The sequence below is a fragment of the Mirounga leonina genome, unplaced genomic scaffold (genome assembly GCF_011800145.1).
Source record: "Mirounga leonina isolate KUSES-001 unplaced genomic scaffold, KU_Mleo_1.0 Mir_55, whole genome shotgun sequence".
Classification (NCBI taxonomy): Eukaryota; Metazoa; Chordata; class Mammalia; order Carnivora; family Phocidae; genus Mirounga; species Mirounga leonina.
This window is the reverse complement of record NW_023270816.1, coordinates 2,942,818-2,965,727: the sequence shown is the minus strand read 5'-3', so window position 1 is coordinate 2,965,727 and position 22,910 is coordinate 2,942,818. Positions and strand designations below refer to the sequence as shown.

Sequence of the window (22,910 nt, the reverse complement as noted above, 5' to 3'; positions counted from 1 at the left end):
TCCCTGCTCGGCGGAGAGCCTGCTTCTCCCTCTCCCACTCCCCCTGCTTGTGTTCCCTCTCTCGCTGTCTCTCTCTCTCTGTCAAATAAATAAAATCTTAAAAAAACAAACAAACAAACAACCTTCCCATCAAGCCCCAGCATTTCACAGCTGCAGGATTTTACAGCTACAGATTCAGGAATGTGCTGGAGCTGCAGCCCAGCCAGCCGTGCGGGAGTGGACAGGGTGGGGAGTACAGCCTGATGGTGACTGTACCCTCAAGTCAATGGGTCAGGAAAGGGCCCGTCGCAGGACACTAGGGTTAGAATTTCCACTCTCCACGTCAGTCACATTTAAACAAATTGGCAAGAAGATATACCTGAAGGTCAGTGTTTGCTTTGATGAACTATTGATAGAAAAGGCCAGAATTCGTAATTTTAGATTATGCAATATCCATTTCTCATATGACCATAGGTATTTCCTATGAAAGGAATGCCAGGGAAGGAATAAAGATGCCAAACTGTGGTTTGCATAGTTTCTTAGTTTCATCATTTCTCTGTCAAGTAATTTGACACCCATTCAACAGCAGGTATCAGCTTTTAGAGGCAGGCACCGCGGAGAGTAGCGGGGCTCCCGTAATGGACCCGAACCCAGGTCTGCCCTCGGGTCTGACCAGGCATGCTATGCAGCTTCACATCTATGAAGTCAACCTTGAAGAGTCATGGGGACAGCAGTTCCCCTCAGAGCCAAGAGGAGGGAAGGGAGATGAGGGTTTGGAAGTCATGGGGAATAAGAGGAGGGGTGTCATGCTGATAACCTTTATTTCAAAGGGAGGCAGGAAGCAAGGCTAGAAGCAAGAGGAGGACAGGAGGAAGGAGCTCGAGCAAAGTGGCAATATTCTGGACCTGCTAAGCCATGGAAGAAAGGAAGTAATCTGAGTAAGGACACAGAGAACAACTGCCAAGCAGAGCTGAGGACCCAGTTGGAGTTAGCAGACCAGCTGTAAGGAGTCACAGAGGTACCGATCGGCTTAGCTCTTTGCTTCTCCCACAAGGCTCAGCAATTCACATGCAGGAGGGAAGCCAGGGAGGTAGGGGCCCTGGTATGGGGACTAGCAGGCCACAGAGGCCGTCCCATGGTCAGGGGTGCTGGCCGAGCTAACAGGAGGGGGACCAGGAAAGACAAGAAATGAGACAGGAGACAGCACTGGACTGTGGAAATGGGAAGGGTCTATGGACCCAAAGCCCAAGTAAGTCTGGAAGGGAGCTCAGGACAGTGAGGGAGTTGAAAAAGCAAGATGACTGTGGAGAAGAGCAACTCTACCACGGGCAGCAGGTGGTGGCAGCTGGAAACCATGACATGAGGATGTCAGGTGGGCCCCCATCATGGAGGACGCCAGTGTGGACAGGCTATTATGAGCCAAGAGCCAACATGCTATTTGTATTTGGGGAGCAACGTGGAGGTCAGGGAATGGCTGGGCGCAGCTATGCCAGTGTTGGTTGAGAATGGCCAAAGAGAACTGTGAACTCAAGTCGGAGCTATGATTTAATTGTCTAAAAAATGAGCAAACTTCATGGACTAAAATATAATGTAAGAAAATACGAGGCAGAAATCTAAAAGAAGAGACTTTTATCTCAGTACTCTGTCTAGTTTGGGCGCCATAGCTTAAGGACAGCACGAATGACTAGAGTTTTAGAAAACCATCACCTTATTAAAAATACACATGATCCTGGGATGCCTGGGTGGCTCAATAGGTTAAGCATCTGCCTTCGGCTCAGGTCATGATCCCAAGGGTCTTGGAATCGAGCCCCACATCAGGCTCCTTGCTCAGGGGGGAGCCTGCTTCTCCCTCTGCCTGCCACTCCCCCTGCTTGCACTCTCACATGCTCTCTCTCTCTCTCTCTGGCAAATAAATAAATAAATAATCTTTTAAAAAAACACACATGATGCTATTGAAAACTAAAATTTTCCAGATGAAGAGCCGGTGAAAGCAGAATGACCTGCATGCTGAGTCCCCGGGTTGGTTGAAATCAGAGCTGGGCCATGGTCTTGTCCTGACCCCAGTATCTGGCTCGGCACAGACCAGATGACCCCACATCTGATCACAGAAATAAAAAGCTAAAACAACTTCAGAAAAGAAGTCTGCAGGGAAGGTAAATAATAAGATTCCAATAGCTAAATGGACTCGGGACCTCTCTTCCCTGGGGACAAAACAAAGGGATATGGGTTTACATCTCAACAGGAGGGATTTCACATTGAAATACAAAGAAAACTTTCTAACTAAAAGATATAAGATGAGCTACCCAAAGCCAAAGCCAAAGCCAAAGCCAAAACTTCTGCCAGAGTTGCAGTTCTGCTTAGTCCTCCTACTTTCTGAGTCCTGAGGGCTTTCAGATTTGGACGAGTGACTAGTCTGAGAATCACTCGAGTCTGCCTGTCATGTTCTTCCTCCTCCTCACGCTCACCCCGGCCAGCGGTCCCCATACCATCTCAGCCTGGTGCCACCATCTTAGCCCCTCCTGGGCTCCCCCACTCAGCTTAGTCCATATCTCAGTGTTGTTCATTTTTCAAAGAATTTATGATTCTGTTACAGGCTGAATTGTGTCCCCCCTCAAAATCATATGTTGAAGCCTTGACCCCCAATTATCCCAGGATGTGACTGTCTTTGGAGACTGAGCCTTTTAAGATGTGATTAAGTTACAATGAGGCCATTGGGGTAGGGCCTACTCCCATCTGGCAGGTGTCCTTTTAAGAAGAGGAAAGTCAGAGATACATAGAGACACCAAGAATGTGCACTCACAGAGGAAAGACAAGCCAAAGAGAGACCTCAGGGGAAATCAAACCTACTGACACCTTGATCTTAGACTTCCAGACTCTGGAACTGTGAGAGAAAATAAACATCTGTTGTTTAAGCCACCCTCTGTGGTATTTTGTTATGGCAGTCCTCACAAACTAATACAGATTATATGCGTTATTTTTTTGCTTACATGTTTGTCTTTCTTTCCCACTAGAATCCAGTCTTTGTTAAGGCAAGCCCTTGTTTGTCTTACCCCCTATTGTATCTGTAGCATCCAGACCTGCCCCTGGGAAGCCAATGGCACTGAATGAATGAATCTAATAATTAGGGAAAGACAGTGAGGTCAAGATAGGTCTCCGCCACAAAAGGAGGACTTCTGGAATTTGTACTGAAACTACTGTTTCCAGCAGAGCAAAAGGATAGATTTCCCTCTGGTTTCAAGTAAAACACTCAAAGAAAGTGAGATGTTACCATGCAAAACACTAAAAGGAACCCTTGGGGCCTTCCACCAGGAGCCAATGCCAATGTCTACATTTTGAGGACAAATCCTTTCCTTTGAATGAAGATACCTGGAACTCAGAATACTTACTTTGTTTAATGGGATTGTCATTTATTTAACCATTCCTCAGAATAGCAGCATAGCATATTTTCCAAGCCTTATAAAAAAAAAGGCATAGATGCATGCTGATCATTTATTGATAACTTCTCATAAATTATTCTTATTATTTTTATTACTAATGACATGTAATTTTTTTTCTGGAGCACTGTAACCAAGTCTGTGCATTCTGTTATTCATTTTTTTAAAAGAAAAAATTCTGCTTTATATCTTATGCTGGAAATGGTTTCAGCTAGCAATTTCTTCCAGTATCTTTTTTATCATAATATATAACAAATATAGTATTATATATTACAGAAGAGTGCCCTTTGGCAACTAGGGCATACAAAGTCTCCTACAGAGAGAGGTTAAATGATTTCACAGTATGCAAAACCAATAACGAGCTGGAGCACGACTGTCCGTGAGTCCCAGTTCCCAGCGTTTCTGTAACTCGTGCTCACTCAGAAAGGTTGCAGACACACACACACACACACACACACATGTTTTTATTAAAGAAGGCATAAGAAATTAATTACTTAAGAAAAAGCAAAAGAAAATTACTTGTTCTAAAACCACTGTCATTCGGAAAACTTTATCAGAAAGATTATAAAAAATAAAATGGTCATCTAAAATACAAGATTCCAATACAAGGCACTGAACATCTGTCAATAAAAAGTTTACATGTGCCTCTTCAGGGGTGGACAGTCTCGGAATAAACACACCCTTGCATATTTTGCACATTTCCTAGGTGTACTACCATCTTGGCTATTCGACTGTCATCATCCTCTCAGTTTTGACTGTGGCCCTTTGCTCTTGTCCCTCCTGTCACCCTCATACACACTCGGCTTCCACTCTCACTCTGGAGCATGACTCTGGAATCCACGCCTGCCCCTTACTTCTCTCTTCCGACTTTCATCTCCCCACCTCCAATCACCTCCGAGATGTCTCCCTTCCAACACCCCATGGTCGCCCCAAGTCCAACATATTGGAACAAAAGCATATCACCTTTCCTTGAAAGCCAGCTTCCTTTTCTGGTTGTTTCATTTTTTCACCCCCTTTCTGTGGAAAGGGGACTTCGAAACTGCCTACACCCATCAAACCTGACCTGAGAAGCAGATTATGGTCATTGGTTTCAAAGTACTCACCTTCCTCTCAACAACAACACCAGATTGACGGACTTAAAAACAGCATTCATGAAAACAGAATACAGGTCCTCGCCATATTGCCTTTGGGATATTATCCAACCACACTCCAAAATGACTGCATTCATTTTGCATTATTTTTTCACCATTAATTAAATGTATTCAAAAAAGCATACAAGAAATGTTAACACTTCCCTCAACAAGTAAAACAATATGACTAGACAACATCAACATCCAAATGATAAAACAGACATATATACAAATATGGAGCAGAGATGGAAGGCAGGTGCTCGAACATATCACAAAATATCCCATGCTTATGAGAAAAGAGAGAAAGGCTTGATACAGCATATTAGCCAATAAAAGCCACTTCCTGGTGGATTCCATTCATTTATGCCATCCATAGGTAACAGAGCTATAAATATCCTCATCAGGCCAGGGCTGCCATCTCAACCACCATATTTGCCTGTTAACAGTGCAACAGTAACCCCAGATGTAGACAAGGACACTTCCCCACACCAGCACGTGAAAGAACAGTGCGAAATGAGCAACACCGGCTGCAGTCTGGGCCATCGGGTGCAGAGCAGATTGACCAAAACCGTGTGGCATGTGTGTTAGTTTAGCGATGGGAACTAAATGAAGGTTGGTGAGCACATGTGTGTGACAGAAGCACAACCCTCTTGCGAGACGGTGCTTCAGTGAGGACATGAACCGAAGGAGCACGTAGTACCTGTGGTGGTTTCATTAAATGGTCCTGGACCCTTAATGGGAAAACCATCAATCTGGATCCATTCACCTCCTAAATGAGGAAAATGCAACTTCATAGTTAGAAACGAGGACGATTGGATTTTCCACATTTCAGTGCAGCCCTAACACATGTTTAGTGGTCTTTTCAACAGTCCTCAAAAGGATCCGCTCAGGCCACATCCGTAACGAGGCACCTAAGCTTTCTGGACATCACATCTTCTTGGTCTTTTGCACATGGCTTACTCTAATGAGTACTCCAAAAATTTAGGACAAAACGCTAACAACCTACATCAAAATTACTTTAAAAGCAGGGATAAGTCTCTCCTAGTTTTCTATCTTTCAGCTTGCTATACAAGTCATTCTTGCTCAGGAACCCTTTAAAGATTCTAAATCTGTATAGATCCGAGAAAGCAAAGAAGGATGTTTCTCCCCATCTAAGTAACAAAAATACAGCCTCCAATTCTAGGTATGACTTACCAGGTGGGCTTTCAGCTCTGTAAACCGGACGGCTCACTCCACTGGGGTTTTCTGCAGTAACCAGCACAAAGCACACTACCCCCGGCTCTGAAACATATGGTTTACATCAAGCCACCGTTTCAAATCTCCAGGAATGACAGTGTGATTCACTAACTGTCTCCCTTATGTATAACCAAATATAAAAATCTGAATTAAGTGACAAGTCTAACTACAGCTCTCTCTCTCTCTTTTTAATCAATATCACTAACATTCCTCTCATGCAACGAAAATATGCCTGACCCAAAGAACACGAAATTTATTTAGTACAAAGTACATGGCATGTCTAATAAACCTGGATTCATAAGCTGTCAATAGAAAAGGCTTTTGAGCTTTTTAATGTGAAATTAATGTAGGAAATAGGAACGCACCATCCACTAAGTAGGTGTTTTATAGTCTACAGTGTCAGTACCTGCAAATAATATCTCCCCCTGGAAGCTTCAAACAGAAAACTCCAAAGCACAGAAAGAAAATTTCAGGGTAACTCATAAAATTTAGCACATGGGAAATCTTCATTGCAACATGTAAAGCTTCATGAAATTTTTCTCCTTATGACAGTGAATACTCCCTTTACTAGGTCTGCATGTTGTTGTCTTTGACCATTTCAACAAAAACCTAGAGAAACAGCTGTTGGAACCTTGGACATGTTAATCTTGAAATAACTGGGCTTCACTTTGACGTGTATATAGGGGTCAAGGCCAAATAGCCATGGTCTCTTTGGCTGAGCTCCTGAAGTCGGTGGGACGGGAAGGGAAACCGAGAGACCACATTACCGTGTGAGTGTGCCCTGAATTTGCAGCTGCAGAAAGGAAAACTCCAATTGTGCTGGTTTTCCTCAAAATGAATTACTGTGAAAGGTAAGTGAAGGCGCCAGTTCCTTGGAGAGATGAGAGTTTGTGGGCGTTTGATGGGACGGACGGTTGGAGAGATAAGTGTTAGATGTGTCAAAGGCAAGAAGCATATGTACATTTCTCAAGGTGAGAAGTGTTTCTATAACAGAACTTCGGTTCTAGGGCCAGAGGCCCAGCAACAGCGACACAGAGATGCCATCTAGCACCCCTGCTGTGCTCGAGGTCAGTAGGACCTCTGTCTGACTGTGGCAGGGCCTGGTAGCATGTAGGGTTTGGCATGGCCTGCTGGACTAACTGGGAAATGCTCTCTAGGGTCAGACAGCACACAAAATCATGCTTTGCCAGGCACTTTCTCTCTTCATTCTGAGGTTATTCGCATTTCAAGGCAATTTAATCCACATGTCTCTGATTCCCATTAACTCATCAGTGAGTTACTTGGGAGAGACTATTTGTTTTTCAGTGAGTTCTAGGGCTCTCTTTTTGCATGTTTTTCTTCTCTGCAGTGATCATAACAACCTAAGGTTTGAACAAGCAAAGATGACCCTGCTCATGCCTTGGGTCCAACAGATTCTCCATTTAACCTCACTGTCGTACTTAGTAGGGTCATACTGATGTGGAAAAGATTCAGAGAAATGTATGTTTAGCTGGAACTACGAAGAAGGAAATCTGGCTCCTTTGATGTCCCTTCTATATACTTTCTGCTCTGTTACTCAGAAAGTCTAACATTATAATGCAGGAGGTGGAGAGAGAGTAAATGTGTAGACAATGGCCAGGAATCTGAGGAGCCATGAGTTAGTTGATTTTGATCCACCAAAGGAAGGCAGGAAAACGGAAACCCAGTGCAGGGAGACCTGGTTGTCAGAGATGCTGACTTCTGTTACTTCCTTACGATCCATCATGAGGTTGGACTGTAGAATAAATGGGAGTTTCAGGCTCGTAGGATCAAAAAAGCAAAAGATAGAGGGTCCCAAGGAGGCAGCTCAAAGCCTATGTTCAAAACCACCTACACTTGCACTTATAAAACAATATATTTAGAAAAATTTTTAAGTATTACAGACTTCCAGAATCAAATTTAATGGGGAGAATGTCATGTCTTTGAACCAGATGTGTCTAAGCATGACATATCACACACACCCTCACAGGGACATATTATTTGAGTAATCTCTAATTGGTTTATAAATTAGAAATCTCAAGATTAGGCTACAAAGTAAAGTTTCTAGGAAACAAAGAAACAACATGCTTTCCAAAAGCACATTCAGAAACTAAAAACTGGTTTCCTACATTCGTTTGGAGAACTACCCAGAAATACTTGAGTTCAAATGCAGAATGGGAAGTCCAAGGGCAAGATAAAGATTAAGCAACAGCCTCATGACCTCAGCTACCTGTTCCCAAAGAACCATGAGGTCCCTGGAGCCTGGCCACACTGTGTCTCACAAACAGCCATCCTACCTAAGAAGGGAACTGAGAATGTTGGTGTACAGTTAGTTCTGACCGGGAACAAGACCATAGAGTCACTTACCCACATCCTCAATAAGGAAGGAGTGCGTCTCGGCATTCACCTTGATGTATTTAAGACTTTTCAGTGACTTCCCATAGGCAATGTTGTAATGCTCCACGGGTCTACTGGTAGCATCTTTGGGTGGGTCCCACGTGACTTTCAGGCCCATTTTAGTGGACAGCAGTTTCACGTGCCTTGGCTTCAGTGGGTGGTCAGCTATGCAAACAGCGCAACTATCAACTTATGGGAATGGCAGATTGTGAAAAGGAATTTTTTTCCAATGTTCTCTGATATTGTTATCAAAAGAGCAAATGACTTTTAATTTGTCTGGTCCTAAAGACGTTAAGTATAGTCATGTTTGAACATTGTTACAGTATGAGAGAGCAAAACAAACATATCAAACCCACAAGCTTTTATGTATTTTGGATAACTGTGGGTGGTAAATTTAAAACAAAAGTGAAACAAATCAAAACAAACTCTAGGCATTCTCTGGCTTGATTATGTTGCCTTGCTAGTGCAGGAATAACGAATTCATAATTTGACATGTTCTCCAGAGGCATTCATATATCAAATAAGCTCTTAGTATTCTATATGGTACAGTTGGACAATCTTTAAAATACCTCCGAGAAGAACAATATAAAATTGTCATGATGGGGACGACTAACCATTGCATCCAAAGCGAGATAACAGAAGCATTCATTTCCACAAAGAAAACAAATCAAGATCATCAACACCTTAGAAGGGAGGTAAGCTTCTGGTTCATCTGCATAGAGCTAATTTAAATGTTTCCATATTTTGTCCCAGAAGAAGAAAAGCAAGTTATTAAGAAGCACAATTACATTTTTATATTCAGTTATGAGGTCCCATAAACATATTCTTGATTTTGAAAAATAACCCAAATGACACATAACATTTTGTCAAACAAAATCTCTCAGCTCACATTGTAACAGATCCTGCAACATTACATCATATGAATAGATGCTAAACATTCACACAACAGTCAAACAAATTTTAGGCAAACCTGGATCTGAAACTGTTTATTCAATGATACAAGGCACTCTCAGGAAAGAGAAAAGTAATCTAAGAAACCCAGAAACCTTTAAACTGAGTACCATGAAGAAAAATGAGTTTGGAACCTCATGGAAGAAGAAAGGGGAAGGAGTGTTTTGTGACGACACGTGGACTGGTTAGTATGTGATTTTGATACCAGGTGAAAATTCTGAACACCATAACCACAGATGATGCTAGCATACATCACTCATCCCTCCCCAAATTGCCCCACTGCCTCAGGAGTAAAATGATGAAAAAGGAGAACTCATATGGCCTCACTCAAAGAAATCCAAGGAATGAAGAAGAAGAGAATGGATCTGATGATTTCAAAGCAGTAAAGAAAGAGTGCCTGTTTTGGAGACAAAAGCATGTTGTCAGACTCCGGGCAGGAAGCAAAACCCACAAAGCCTCCCCTCCCCAGTTCCAGGGATGAGGGTCCCATAAGCCCATAATGGGAGAAATCATAGACAAGAAACCTAGCGCTCTCTGCAAAATTTTGAGTTGAGGAGATTGTACACACAGTGCGTCGGTGACTTTCTGGGCATTTACTAGCAATCATGGCTACTCTTCAATAATTCTCATGTACCCCTCCCTCCTTGCCCACGAGAAACCTTCCAGGACTTACTTAGCCAGAAGACTGGGGTTCCCTTCTTTCAGTTCCCTTTCTTTCCCCCAAGGCTTCACTACAAAAACCTCTCCTCCTTCTCTGCCATCTGACTAACCAGCTTTTTCTAGTCGTGATCCCTATTTCCCCCAACAGCAGCAATCAGTCCCAGGAATCCAATATTTCACACTGACCAAAAGGTGTGCAAGAGCAAAGCGAGGTTCCCCGCCCCCGTTCCAAAACTGCAAAGGGATGCTCATGGTTGGGCGAGTCTCCCAAGGAAGAAAACAAATGAATGAATATGTGAATAACGTTTTTCTTTACAGTTCGAGTCCAAATCTCCCTTAAGGAAAGTTAGCTCCTGGACAGACAGCCAAAAACAAGAGGCCAGTGACCCCCAAGCACTGTCACATTTTCTCTTAGGCGCTCGTGATTCAATCAGTACAATACTGCCTAGGCTTGAAAATGATTGACTTTCATTACTGATAATCTGAAAAGAAGAACAATTGATAAATATACTCATTGTTCTTCCTGGCCCTGTCTTGCGTCTATTCTTGGACACAGCATAAAAGAGTTTCCAACACAAGTGAGAATCCACATTCAAATGGTTGCATCAGCCCAGCATATGGGGAGATACTTCAAACCTTCAAGGAGCTCCAGTAAGAGATGCACAAAGTAAAAAAGGGCAAGGGGGAAATACCTCTGGGTTGCCAAAACCTAATGACCATCACCTCACTGTGCTTACACAATCGGAGCTTCCAACTGTGTCTGTGCATGAGTTTGTTTGCCCTCCTCTAGCCAATGATCAAGTATCATCAGTGTGTCTCAACTTGATAACTGCCTGAGCCAACATTTGGATGCTGAGAGAAAGGCCATATGGTGCTCAACTACAGTAAATACAAATGGGAGAGGGCAATGGACAGGAGGAGAGGGTTTATGGAGTGTCTACCACCCACCGCCCACGGCTCTGAGCACCTAACCCTACGTTACATGAGGTGCTCAGAACACACACCACCTGGGAGGTGTCATTTACTCCCTCTGTATTCCAGATGAGTAAAGAAGGCCAGGAGCAAGGTTAGGGTTCACCCGGAGTCACACAGCTGCCCCAGAGCGGAGTCAGACGCAAACCCTGCTTCACCCAATTCCAAAGCCCAGCTCTCCCCCTCCCAGCTCACAGACCCTCAGAATTTGCCCCTGCTCAGATATGACCTGTGACCATTGCCATCAAAAATTAATTTAGGAAGCCACCACCATTCTAAAACAAATCACGAGTCCTCCAGAGTTGGGTTTACCATCTCTTCCACCATGCCACTTTCCTCCCTGGGGGGGCACTCCTGCCCCCAATACACTGTTATGGCACCTTGTGCTGGGTGTCCTCATCCTCCCCCCTCTCTGGAAGGAATGGAAGAAGTGGATGATGTGCTCTCTCAGGGACATTTGCATTCTTATGACAAAACCTAAGACCAAATGACTTTTCTAATAGTGACGTCTTAGGCCTCAGAGAGTTGCCTAATGAAGGTCATTAGTGAACACAAAGGCCTCTGGGAGACCTGGAAACCATACTTTCAAGGCAGCCTTACCGTCAATCTCCTTAAGATCCATCCTGAATTTACGGTTTTCCAAAGGCCTTAGGCCAATCTACCATGACCCTTCCTCCCACCCTCCCCCCAACACACGCAACCTGGGTCCGTTAAACAAACCATATGGTGGCTTGATTAGCAGATATTTTCATTCCCTGGATTGTTATCTACTTTGATATTTCAAACTGATGTCATTTTTGATGCTTCCTAGTGAACATCATCTGTGCCCGCTTAGGAAGAGTTGGAGGAAGAAGAAGAAGAGGAGGCCTGGATAGAAAGCAATCTTTTCTGTCACTCCAGCCCCATCCAGAGCCCCTCATGCCTGAGCTCTCAGTGAACTCATCAAACCAGCATCTATCTGAGGAAGAACCAGTCTGAGAAGGCACAAATCAATGCACGTGCCCGTGAATTACTTGACAGAAAGCTGCTTCTTGGGACTAGAAATATGACCGTATGTTCTCTTCCCAATGATTGTTTTGTAGGTCTCCTGATTTCATTCCTTAAATGTGCAGTCAAGGCATAAAGGCTGTGAAATTGGTTTCCAGGTCTGCAGACTGCATTCTGGTTCTGTGTTGTGGGATCAGTATTCTGGGAGCATAAGGATGAAATATGACAAAGTGATTCCTGATTTATTCTAACTGTTCTTAGAAACTTAGACCAGACCACCCTCTCTGCTAGATAAATGCAGCACATAACCTTTTGTAATAGTTTTCTATATTCTTGTCTAATAAAGATGATACTGGGTACATCCTTTAAAGCTATAAATCCCATGAACTGCCTCTCTAAAAAGGAAAAAGGACAAACCCAAAGTCAAGACAACAGGAATTCTATGGCCCAGCAGAGGGAACACGAGGAAGTAACCTCCCAGAGCCTGAATGACAGGTTAAGGCCATGACAAGCTGTTTTTTCCTTTACCCCGGATACAAAATGAGGAAATGAGCTTAAGTGGCAGCCTAAGGGATGTTAGGTTAAGTATAAAGAATTTCCTGTCCATGTCTTTTCTCATTTCTCTCCATTCAAGGTGACTTTGAATGGAGCAGATGGTAAGGTGCTCCAGATAGAAGAAGGAAGCTAGTAGAGTCTGCTACGACTCCAGCAATTTCATACCATGAGAAAGTCATTTCCATAGTTCATGCCAGTAAACATTATCCAGATTCAAGGATATTTTGCCAGGGACCAAGTGGCAATGGTATTTTGGTGATATTTTGGATACCCAGCAACTGCTAGGCTAGACATTTCTGAGCCATAGCTCCTATGAGACCTCTACTGGTTTGTTCAGGAACAGACAATAAGGGCACAGTCAGCACCTAGAGTTGTTACTTTGGTCTAGCTCCAAATTTCAGGTCTTATCCAAGACGGTTCTAGGAGGCCACTTTGGCTCCAGGGCCAAAGTATGGATCCATTTCTGCTCAAGGATGGAGACCAAAATTCCAATGGCTCTGGAATGTCTGTCTTTGGAAGGTCTTCAGCTTCTGCAGAGTGACCTCAAGGGGTTCCCCAGGGCTGAGGATGCCCCCAGGATGCCAGAGCTAGGTTCCCAGGGCCAGGCTGGCCTGACCAACATCTGCAGGGCCCATTTCTCACAGTAGACAAGGGGCATCACACCTCACCTGGCCCTTGCTCACCTTCCCACTCTGGCATCTTTCTTGACACCAGATATTGACCATACACCTGGTGCTCACTTAAATGGCTGATGGATTGAAGAAAAAGATGTTAGGAGGTTTTAGACTCACGAGGTCAACCAAGGATTTCCAACCCAAACACTTCTAAGGACCAGGAAGATCAAGCAAATAGTGAAGACATATTAAGGAGTGTTGTCCACTGTGTCTAAAGGCACAATTTCGTCTCACTTTAGGTACAGATGTGTTCAAGGACTCATATCTCACTGCCAGACCTCCCTCTGTCCCCTGAGAGGAGTAAAGGCTCTGAAAAAAACTGGCCTGGGTTCCAGAGAAGAAAGGAAGTCCCATCCCAGGATGGCTTTGGGGAGGGAACTGTGGGATGCTATACAGGCTTTGGCTACTAGCAAAACTGATGACCGCTACATGTCCAGTGCTGGCCTAACCATCCCAGACCAACAGTCCCTACTGCCTATGTGATAATCCCATGTGAGTTCCAAATGGTTCAAAGTGAATCTCAGTATCTTAACTTCTCATTGTCTTGCTTCAGACATCACCGCCCATCTGTAAGAGTACAGTCATAGCCACAACGAATGAAAATACATATATTCCTAGAAAGGGAATTCCGTGAAGGGCTATTTCTCAGAATAAAGGGAAGGCAAGTTCAGCATCAGTTGATAAAATGAATCAATGGTAAAAGTAATCCAAAATGGACACAATTCAGGGAGAAATCATGCTTTGAGGACTGTGATTCAAAACAGTAACTGAATATTTCTGGATCCAAAGTATTGTTTTTGCTTGTTTCGTTTCATTTTACTTTTAAAAAACAACACAGTGACTTCATTATATTCTCCATATAGGCAAAAAATCAAACTATCGGGTTTATTATTGATAAGGTTACATCAGAGAGGGTGGATCTAATGTGGGACCATCACCATGCTTCCTATCTCCCTCCCCTCTCCACTTGCAGACCCTCAGGTGAACACAGAGGGGAGAGCAGAGCCTACAGAGCAGACAGCGTCAGGGCCACTGCCACAAAGGCTGGGAGAGAGCAACAGGCCTGAGCCCCAACCCAGTGCCCTCCCCTATGGAAGCAGGCCCGAAGAAGAGACTCACATGTCTGTGTCTTCTAACCCATTAATGCCATGGAGTAGAGAAAACAGACAAATGGAGACTGGGCTCTAACCACTCACCCCTCAGATACAGCAAGCCTCAGGGAGGACAGAGGCCAGAAGCAAAACACGAGGAGAGGAAAATGAAAGTCCCCTTAATGTCTCCAGCAGGCTATTCCCTGGCCCCACTGGGCATGACCATTAACCTGAAGTCAAGCTGTAGCTGCCTCTTCTGAGAGAGGATCAAGACCACTTGCCCCACCTTCAGGGGCCTCCCCAGGACTAATCACTGTCCCACTATGATCCTCCTGGGGTGACAGATGGGGATCCTTCCAGCCCCCAAAAGGCTCTGAAATGAGGAAGGCTCATTCTTTAGCCAACTCCAAAGCCACACTGACCTCTAGGCTGAAAATCCACTCCTGCCTGTCCTTCCCCAATCCCATATTTTGCCCAGTCCATGCTATCCAAAATAGCCCACCAGAGTTTAAGCAATGAGATGAAATACCATACACATATTCTGATAATACAATACCACCAATATAAAAATGTCCCAATTGCAATATAAGTCCTTCCCATTATAAAATTCCCAAGGAAAATTTAGAGTCCAAGAGTGAAGCCTTCTGGGTCTTATAGCTTAAAATCTAAAGAAATTAAAGTCTAGGTTTCTTTCCACTCTTACTTCCTGTTCTGTCTAGCCTCAGCCAGAGGAGATTCATCTAGTGCCCATATGGGGTAGCCCCTCGGCCACTGCAGCCCCTGCCATTTTTCACTGAAACTGGTGTGAATTCTTCAGGATTCCCTGACATAAAGATAATTAAATCCAAAGTCTTCCACCTACCTAGATTCTTAAAGAGCCCCAAGACCCGGGGCACCTGGGTGGCCCAGTCATTAAGCGTCTGCCTTCGGCTCAGCTCATGGTCCCAGGGTCCTGGGATCGAGCCCCGCATCGGGCTCTCTGCTTAGCGGGGAGCCTGCTTCTCCCTCTCCCACTCCGCCTGCTTGTGTTCCCTCTCTCTCTCGCTGTCTCTCTCTGTCAAATAAATAAATAAAAATCTTAAAAAAAAAAAAAAAAAGAGCCCCAAGACCCTACAATCTCTATAAGGCAGCAAATCCAAAATGTGCAGTGTAAAGGACACATTATTTTTGTCTACCGGATGAAGCCTCCCCCAGTTCTGGTAACAGATTTCTGTTCATGTGAGCTCAGAGGGCTCAGGAGACTTCACTGGAATCGTTCTAACTGGAGCTAGACCCTGGGCACTGCCTCAGCTTTCCAGTCACGAGGCTGTGGCAGAAGCATCTTAGAATTGTTAGTGACAGCTCTCGTGTCACGTGGAGAGACAGTCCAGGGGCTGTTAGAGCCCTGGATCTAGGGCTCAGTCCCTAAGGTCAGCTCAACCCCCACACTTCTGAACATACAGCTCCACAACGCAATGAATTCTGGTACTTAAATGAGTTCAAGTTGGGTTTTTGGCCACTTGCAGTCAGACCCTGATGGATTAATCAAGATCTTCTATGAAAGTCAAAAATAACTTTCTAAAGCTACCCCAGTAGCCAGTACGTTTAGTCACAAAAGGCTGCCAGTGTGCAGACACACCCCCCAAAAATTAAGGCAAATACCAGCCAGGGATGGCTGCCATTCCTAGCGGAGCGCTGCGTGCAGCCCACCCAGTCTGGTAGTCGCTGCTGAGGGACAGGAGCGGACAACCTTGTTGAGAAGGAAACCCCCAAAGGAATGTTAAGAGCTTCTGAAATAAACTAGTCCCTTAAAACCCCCAAAATTCTAAAATTATTTCTTAAGTATACTAAGGATTGCTCTTTAATGCAACAAAACCTTCATGTTTATGTAAGTCTCCCTACTTCATCTTTGTATGAAATACAAGTTTTACTTTCCACTGGAAACCACCAAATACTTCCCAGACTCTGAAATGAAGAAAACACAGATCTCACTGCAACCATGAGTGTTTGACCAAAAATTCAATCAATAAGCCAGAAAAGGTTAGGATGTAAACCAGTGGGGGGGGGGGGGGGGAGGCTGTGGAATCAACATGATCTACAACTTTGAGACTAATTCCAAGGAAAGGTGGAAAAATTCGGCTCTTGTCCATAAGATACCAGACAGCAAAGGAATAGTCACAAATGTAGAAACATCCAGATGGTTGGCAACACATGGGCAAAACACTGGAACGCCCAGCCAAGTTTTAATAACTTGTCAAATGGATGGAATTATATTTGCCAAATAACTATGACGCTCCCCTCAGAAACAAACAAACAACAACAAACAGGGCAAATACAGGTTGTTTTGCAACAGTGTGAAGTAACACTCTTATGAGTAAAATCTACATATGGTTGACTACATTTTCCACCTGGAAGACTGGGGCTGGGTAGACACAGTCGAATATTAAAATAATGGTCTGGCTTCTCTTCTGACATTTCACATTATGAACGGGGTTCAATAAAAGTGTTTTCCACAATTGGCATGGTTCTCTATGGATAACTGCTTTAAAAAAAATAAAACCAACAGGTCTGGAAGTCTAGGTCTTTGGAGTCTTTAAACTTAAAAAACACTCTACAGAGCTGAACGAACTTTGCAAACAAAACCTCTGACCCCACCACGGGGAAGCCACGCAGTGCTGTTCTCGAGTCAGAGAAACACCAAGGCAAGCAGATGTCCCGGGTCTCCCGGGAGATCGAGGGCAGCCAGGGCTCTCCAGACTTTAACCCTGGCTCGCATTCCTCAAAACCCAATCCATCTTCCCTTGTCACGACGTGCTCAGCATGTCACTGGCTTCCACCCCCATGCCCAACGTGTCCTGTCACGTTCACCTGCTGAGGGCATACACAAGTAGAGTGAGAAACCAGAAGACTCAGAATGCCCTGAGCAGCTCTGGTGGGTGGCTGGAGCACCCTGGCCCTCGCTGCCTGCAGAGTTTCCTAACGAGCAGAGGGACGAGCGAGGCCACTAGGCTCGTGTGTGCTCTGCTCACCTCCCGCAGCCTCAGCTAAACCTGAGTTCCCTGCCCTTGTCCCCAAACCCTCAGGCATATTCCAGTATTCTGATCACAACAAAGCATCATTTTATTCAGACTAAATGGCCAAATTCACAGGCGTACATGCCAATGAGCTTATAAGGGCACTAGATGGTCACTGAATACAATTGTGAATCACATTTTTTTCTCCATCAGCTCAAAGAAGCCAAATGGTGAAGCCATCCAAATCTCAAAACTCAAGCCACTGGCTAAGCTTAAGTAGAGTTTGTCTGAGTCCATTTCTATCCTCTCCAGACAGTTAGCACCTCCATCACCTTCCTCCGCCTCTGTGCAAGCATTCTTTACCTGGGGCGAGTTTCAGGTGGCCACATGTCACAGAAAGAGGCATCCTCATACGTGGCTTCAGTAAACTGCTCCCCTGGGTCGTGGGGTTGGGGAGGGGTGCTGCACATAAGCTGGTCATGCCCTAGGCTGCCCAGTACTCCTGTCAGGGCATGGGAACTTCCCAAGGAAAAAGCCCAATGCTGCATGGGCTGTACTTTCTTTACTGTATCCCTTTCTCCTTAGGAGTTGGCCCCCAAGCTCCCACCCAAGGCCACCTGCACCCAGCAAAAGCTGTCATTCAAATGCCATCTCATTACCCTCAAGGGTTAATGGCTTCCTATGGGAAATTTCTGCCTAGAATGTTCTAGATTCTAGGTTGTTTATTTGTACTGGGGGAGAAAGTGGGGTGAAGAGACAAAGGCAGAATATCTGCTAATATAATTTACCTCACATTATTCCCTTTCATTATCTTCCTTCCTCCCTGTCAGCCACATTGGGGAAGATCTATAAAGCAGAAAAACACACAAAATGGACAACAAAATGAAGCAGCAAGGAATTGTTTCAAAACAAGCAGCAAGTGGCAAAACTAAAATCAAATTCTCAAGCCCAAAGAATACTCTTAAAGTGAATCTGCTTTCTCCTTCAAGATGTCTTGAGATGTTTTAAGTTGAATTTTTATTAGTTTCACTCAAGAATGGCCCGTTTCCCAACTAATTTATGAAAGTTTACAACTTGCATTGAATTCAGAAAGTATCATGGCAGATCCATTTCCGGCTTCTTCCTCCCTTGTCTTCTTCCACAGTAGAAACTGGGATGCTAAATATTCATGGCCCTTCAGCCTTCCCAGTAGCTATGGGTGGTCATGTGATCAATTCTAGCTAATGACACGTATGAGGAAGTTACTGCTATCACTTCCAGGAAAGCATTATAAAGGGGTCAGGATCCGCTGTCGTGTGCTTATGACCTTTTGTTATCTTCCTGCTTTTCCCCACTCTGGGATGTCAACATGACGCCTAGCCATGCTGCAGCCATCTTGGAACACGAAGTGGCAAGCCTGAGTATGATGACCTGGCCTGGGATGGCAGATTGGAAAAATGGAACAATCCTGGTTAGCCTCTCTACTCCTGAGTTTATTGATGAGTGAGATAAACAATTCTCTTACCTGTTTAGCCACTGTTCTTCAGATACTGTGCTATTAGCCACCCAATCCATTGCTACCTGGTGACATCATCTCTGGATCCATACAATCAAGTCACATTTTCTCTTGATCTCTAAATGAGAGCTGCTTTGTTTCAACTTTAATTTATTTCTGTTGTTGTTGTTAAGGGACCTGCTCTGGGAATTTAATTTTGACAATGTCAGTGCTTTATTTGTCCGTATTCCACAGACTTGAGTCAGTACATCTGTCCAGAAAATGACGCAGCCAAAAATGAGAGTGAATTTAACCCACAGAGCTGGCAGAACTTGATCATTAGGATTTAAAGTTTTAAAGCTGTTGGCCATTTTAGTCAGGAACTAATGTAAGCAAAAGCTACTGTTCCAGAGAAAAGACAAGAATGTTTCCCCATCTAAACCACCAGCTTTCCAGAATGATTTAGGGAAATGGAATTGGAGGGATTGGACAGATATATTTATTTTAAAAAACAATAAGAAAACAAGAGACCCGGAAGAGAAAATGCATATGGATTGGAAAGGAATACAGGACTCATGCCTGCTACTGACTGGCATCAGAGATCCCACTAGACACCAGCACTTTCCAGGTTTTTGTGGGATCTTTTGCACATTCTTCAAATTCAATTTGCAACTGAGAAATAGTTTCTCAAAGAATTACCATTGTTTGCCGGTCCAGCTTAAACTCAGCCTACTATAAACTGCTTGATATGCCAGCCAAAAAAAAACTCCCTGAAAATTCATTCCTTTTCCCAAAATGTGAAAGTCATTGTCTAACTATGTTAAACACTTGGGTATTACTGTCACTGAAATCACCACTCATCTTACTCAAAAAGCCCCCTGAAAAATACCCTTAGAAGACAAGCCAAGCAAATGTTGTGGAGAGGCAGGTATGAAACAGAGTAAATGAGACAGACATGACCAGAAGCCAACGACCACACGGACCCAATGACAACCCAGACTGCTAATAATAATCATCTTTTAAAATATGTTTTCATATTTTAAAAATTAACATTTCAGATAATCACTCAATGGTTATGAATAAAGGCATAGGCAAACAATCTATCAATGAAGGGGAAAGAAATGCTTAACACACCTCATGAGCAAGGAGTTTAAGTTTTGTAGTGGGGCCACATGTGATCAAGAAAAAATAGAGAGGGAAATAAAGAAAAAAGGAAATGAATATTTGTTATTTACCCATTTAGTAAGAGCCATACATCTCATTTATTTCTGCAACAGACGTATGTTGAACACCTACTGTGTGTCAGATTCTGAGCTAGGTGCTGGGGACCCAGAGGTGATTAAAAAGAGTTCTAGATTACCATAACTATCAGCTCTTGAACCTCCATAAAACCTATATCAACTGTGCTTTGGTATCCCCATTTTTATAAATGAGGAAACTCAGTCTCATAGAGTTCAGTGACTCTCCAAGGGCACACAGCTAGTAAGTTACATTGGTTAAACCCAGACCAATCCAAAACCAAAGACCATGCTCTTTCTACTACTCTTTGTTGCCTCTCAGCTCTCAGCTGCAGTTATAACTGAAAGAGATGAATGCAGGCCTGGAGAGAAATCAGAACCAAAGGTACAAAACTGTAAGTTATTGGAGCACCTGGGTAGCTCTGCTGGTTGAGTGTCTAACTCTTGATCTTGGCTCAGGTCTTGATCTCACAGTTGTGAGTTTGAGCCCTGCACTGGGCTCTGCACTGGGCATGGAGCCTACTTTTAAGATTTTTTTTTTTTATTTGAGAGAGAATGAGATAGAGAGACAGCAGGAGAGGGGGGAGGGTCAGAGGGAGAAGCAGACTCCCTGCTGAGCAGGGAGCCCGATGCGGGACTCGATCCCGGGACTCCAGGATCATGACCTGAGCCGAAGGCAGATGCTTATCCAACCAGGCCACCACTGGCTTTTCCTTTGAGCTCCATTGTGTCCAACAGTGTACGTGACATCTCCAGTGGAACCCAAAGAACACAGATGTCTGAAGGATGACTGGAAAAGAAGGCATTTTAATTTGAACCATTAGTTATAAGAGGAGAACCAGGAAAAATGTTGCATCATGGAGGACCGAAGTGGAGAGATTTTCAGGAAGAAGGGAATGCTAAGTCAAATAAAGTCTGAGAAGAGCCCACTTTTCTCCACTTAAAATTAGGACAGGTCCACTCCCACTCAAGGCCTAAAAACAAAGCAAATAGTTCATCAAAGTTTCTCCTGGAAAATATAAAACTGAATGACTTCCTTTTCTACAGCTACCCTCAAAGGATTGATGCAAGAATAAAATGTGAAAGAAAATCATAAGGCACTCAGCTAATGTGGGAGGAGGAAGAGCCACAGATGGGCTGATGTAACCAAGTAAAACCCAATAGAAATGACGGGGCATGATTCCCAGTACCTGGGCTCTTGGTCAATTCTCCCTGCTCATGTAGCAGAAGTGGGCTTGGGGTCTTCATTTTCCTCAACCTTAGGAAATAATCTTTGAATTAAATTTTAAAATCTTAAGAGTTGAAAGGAAATTTAGGTAATCTGATCACCTTCCCCTTTTCAATCTGCCTATGGATTCTGTGCCTAAAACGGTCTTCAATAGTTTCCATGATCAGACAGGTCTACCTGGGCAAATTACGCCACGTTCCCCGCCTCTTCAAAGGTGAATCTCAGTGAAGGTGTTCCTCAGCCAGGTGACATAGAGTTAGTATGCAAGATGCTGCCCTGGGAATACAAGTGAATAAATTCACGGCTGTGTAAGGAAGGCAGTGGTCTTTAGGGTTCTGAGGGAAGCACTGTACTGGCAGCGCATGAAAAGAAGAGTAAGGGTATCAGACATTTAATATCAACTGAGTGTTACTAACGATGAACATTCTCAGGGCTCCAAGGGTGAGGAAAGCAAGTCTTTCTCAAGTCAGGATGATCAGAGAACAAAGTACGACATTGGTAGGATTCAAGGAGGGCCTTTGCCAGAGATTTTCCCCAGGTGTGGGAGACTTGGCCAGTGCTTTCCACAGCTTGGATTCTTTTTTTTAATTTATTTATTTTTATTTAAATTCAATTAACATATAATGTATTATGGTTTCAGAGGTAGAGGTAAGTGATTCATCAGTCTTATATAATACCCAGTGCTCATTGCATCCACGTGCCCTCCATCACCCAGTTACCCCATCCCCCCATCCCTGTCCCCTCCAGCAACCCTCAGTTTGTTTCCTATGCTTAAGAGTTTCACAGCTTGAATTCTAAGAGGACATTTGATCAAGTCCTTTCTGTAACTCTAACCCAGCCTGCTCTTTACCCTTGAGAATGCTCTGAATTGCTCCCTAAAATGAAAGCTCATTACAATTTCAGAGCATCAGTGGACCCCACAGAACTCATCCCAGAGACTTCTAAGTCAAAATCCTCATGTTCTCCAAGAGAGACATGTAATCTGCTCAGACAATAGCTCATGTCACATCTCCAAGACTTCTTCCTTCCCAGGTATTAGAGTCAAAATGTGGTGATGACACAACTATAAAATAAGATCAGCCTGGGTCTCAGGGAAGTTGGGGAGCATAGTGTTCTCTGTCCCTCTTTTCTCTTCCCCTTGGCTCTGGTTTGCTCAGATATCTGCAGGTATATATGTGGATTCTGAGAGTTATTAACCACAAGAAGAGGTTTCAATTCTCCCAGTCTATCAGAAAACAATAGAAGGCAATTGTTGGGTGGGTTAGAAAATGTGAAAAAATGGAGCAGGGCCAGCGCATGTGTTACGACAGAAAAAGGACCTGACATTTTTCTATGACATAAAGAATGTCAAAAAGTCAGATACTCTGTGAGAGAGCAAGGCTGCCTCACCTCATCACCTAGAAGTCTCAACTAGAGACTACAATCTAGATAAGAGAAAGACAGTGGTGCATCCAAATTTTATTGAACAGGAAAAAAATATAGATTGAGTGAATATTCAAGTGAGGCCACCAGGCAAAGTCCTCACACAAATTTGCCTATTTCTCCTGCTAATCTAACAATTTTATGTATGTCAATGTAAAAACATTCAGAACTTAACACTATACCTGATGAGTAGAAGTTGATTAGAAAGTACTAGATGATCCTATATATTGCTACACATCACAATCAATGCCATTATTTATTGCTACATCAATCCCGACTTCATTATTAAGTCTTTGTATCCATGTGCCTCAGAGCCTAGCATAGTCACTGGTCACAGAAGATCTGAGTTAATTACTTAATTACTTACTTTGTGAATGAAGGATTCAACCAGGTTTGATCTATGAATTAGGCCTACTGAATGTGCGTAGGCCTTTGGAACTCTGGGTTGATAGTTCAGCACAGAGTACAACACAGTGACTCATGTCTTCCTAC

The 22,910-nt window shown here is 43.7% G+C and overlaps 1 protein-coding gene across 2 annotated transcripts in view; it reads right to left on the bottom strand.

Annotated features, from left to right (window-relative positions):
* The window catches only part of LOC118001969 (fibronectin type III domain-containing protein 1-like), a 98,610-nt gene that overhangs the window by 64,936 nt on the left and 10,764 nt on the right, over nucleotides 1-22,910 (bottom strand). Inside the window, exons 2-4 of one of the 2 annotated variants that reach the window (XM_034992182.1) lie at nucleotides 8,144-8,338; nucleotides 5,738-5,824; nucleotides 5,244-5,312 (exon numbers count right to left, since the gene is read on the bottom strand). In XM_034992182.1, the coding sequence (XP_034848073.1) occupies nucleotides 5,244-5,312; nucleotides 5,738-5,824; nucleotides 8,144-8,338 (351 nt within the window). Of the gene's footprint in view, nucleotides 1-5,243; nucleotides 5,313-5,737; nucleotides 5,825-8,143; nucleotides 12,269-22,910 lie in introns of those variants that run through there. The other variant, XM_034992181.1, reaches the window with a different exon arrangement.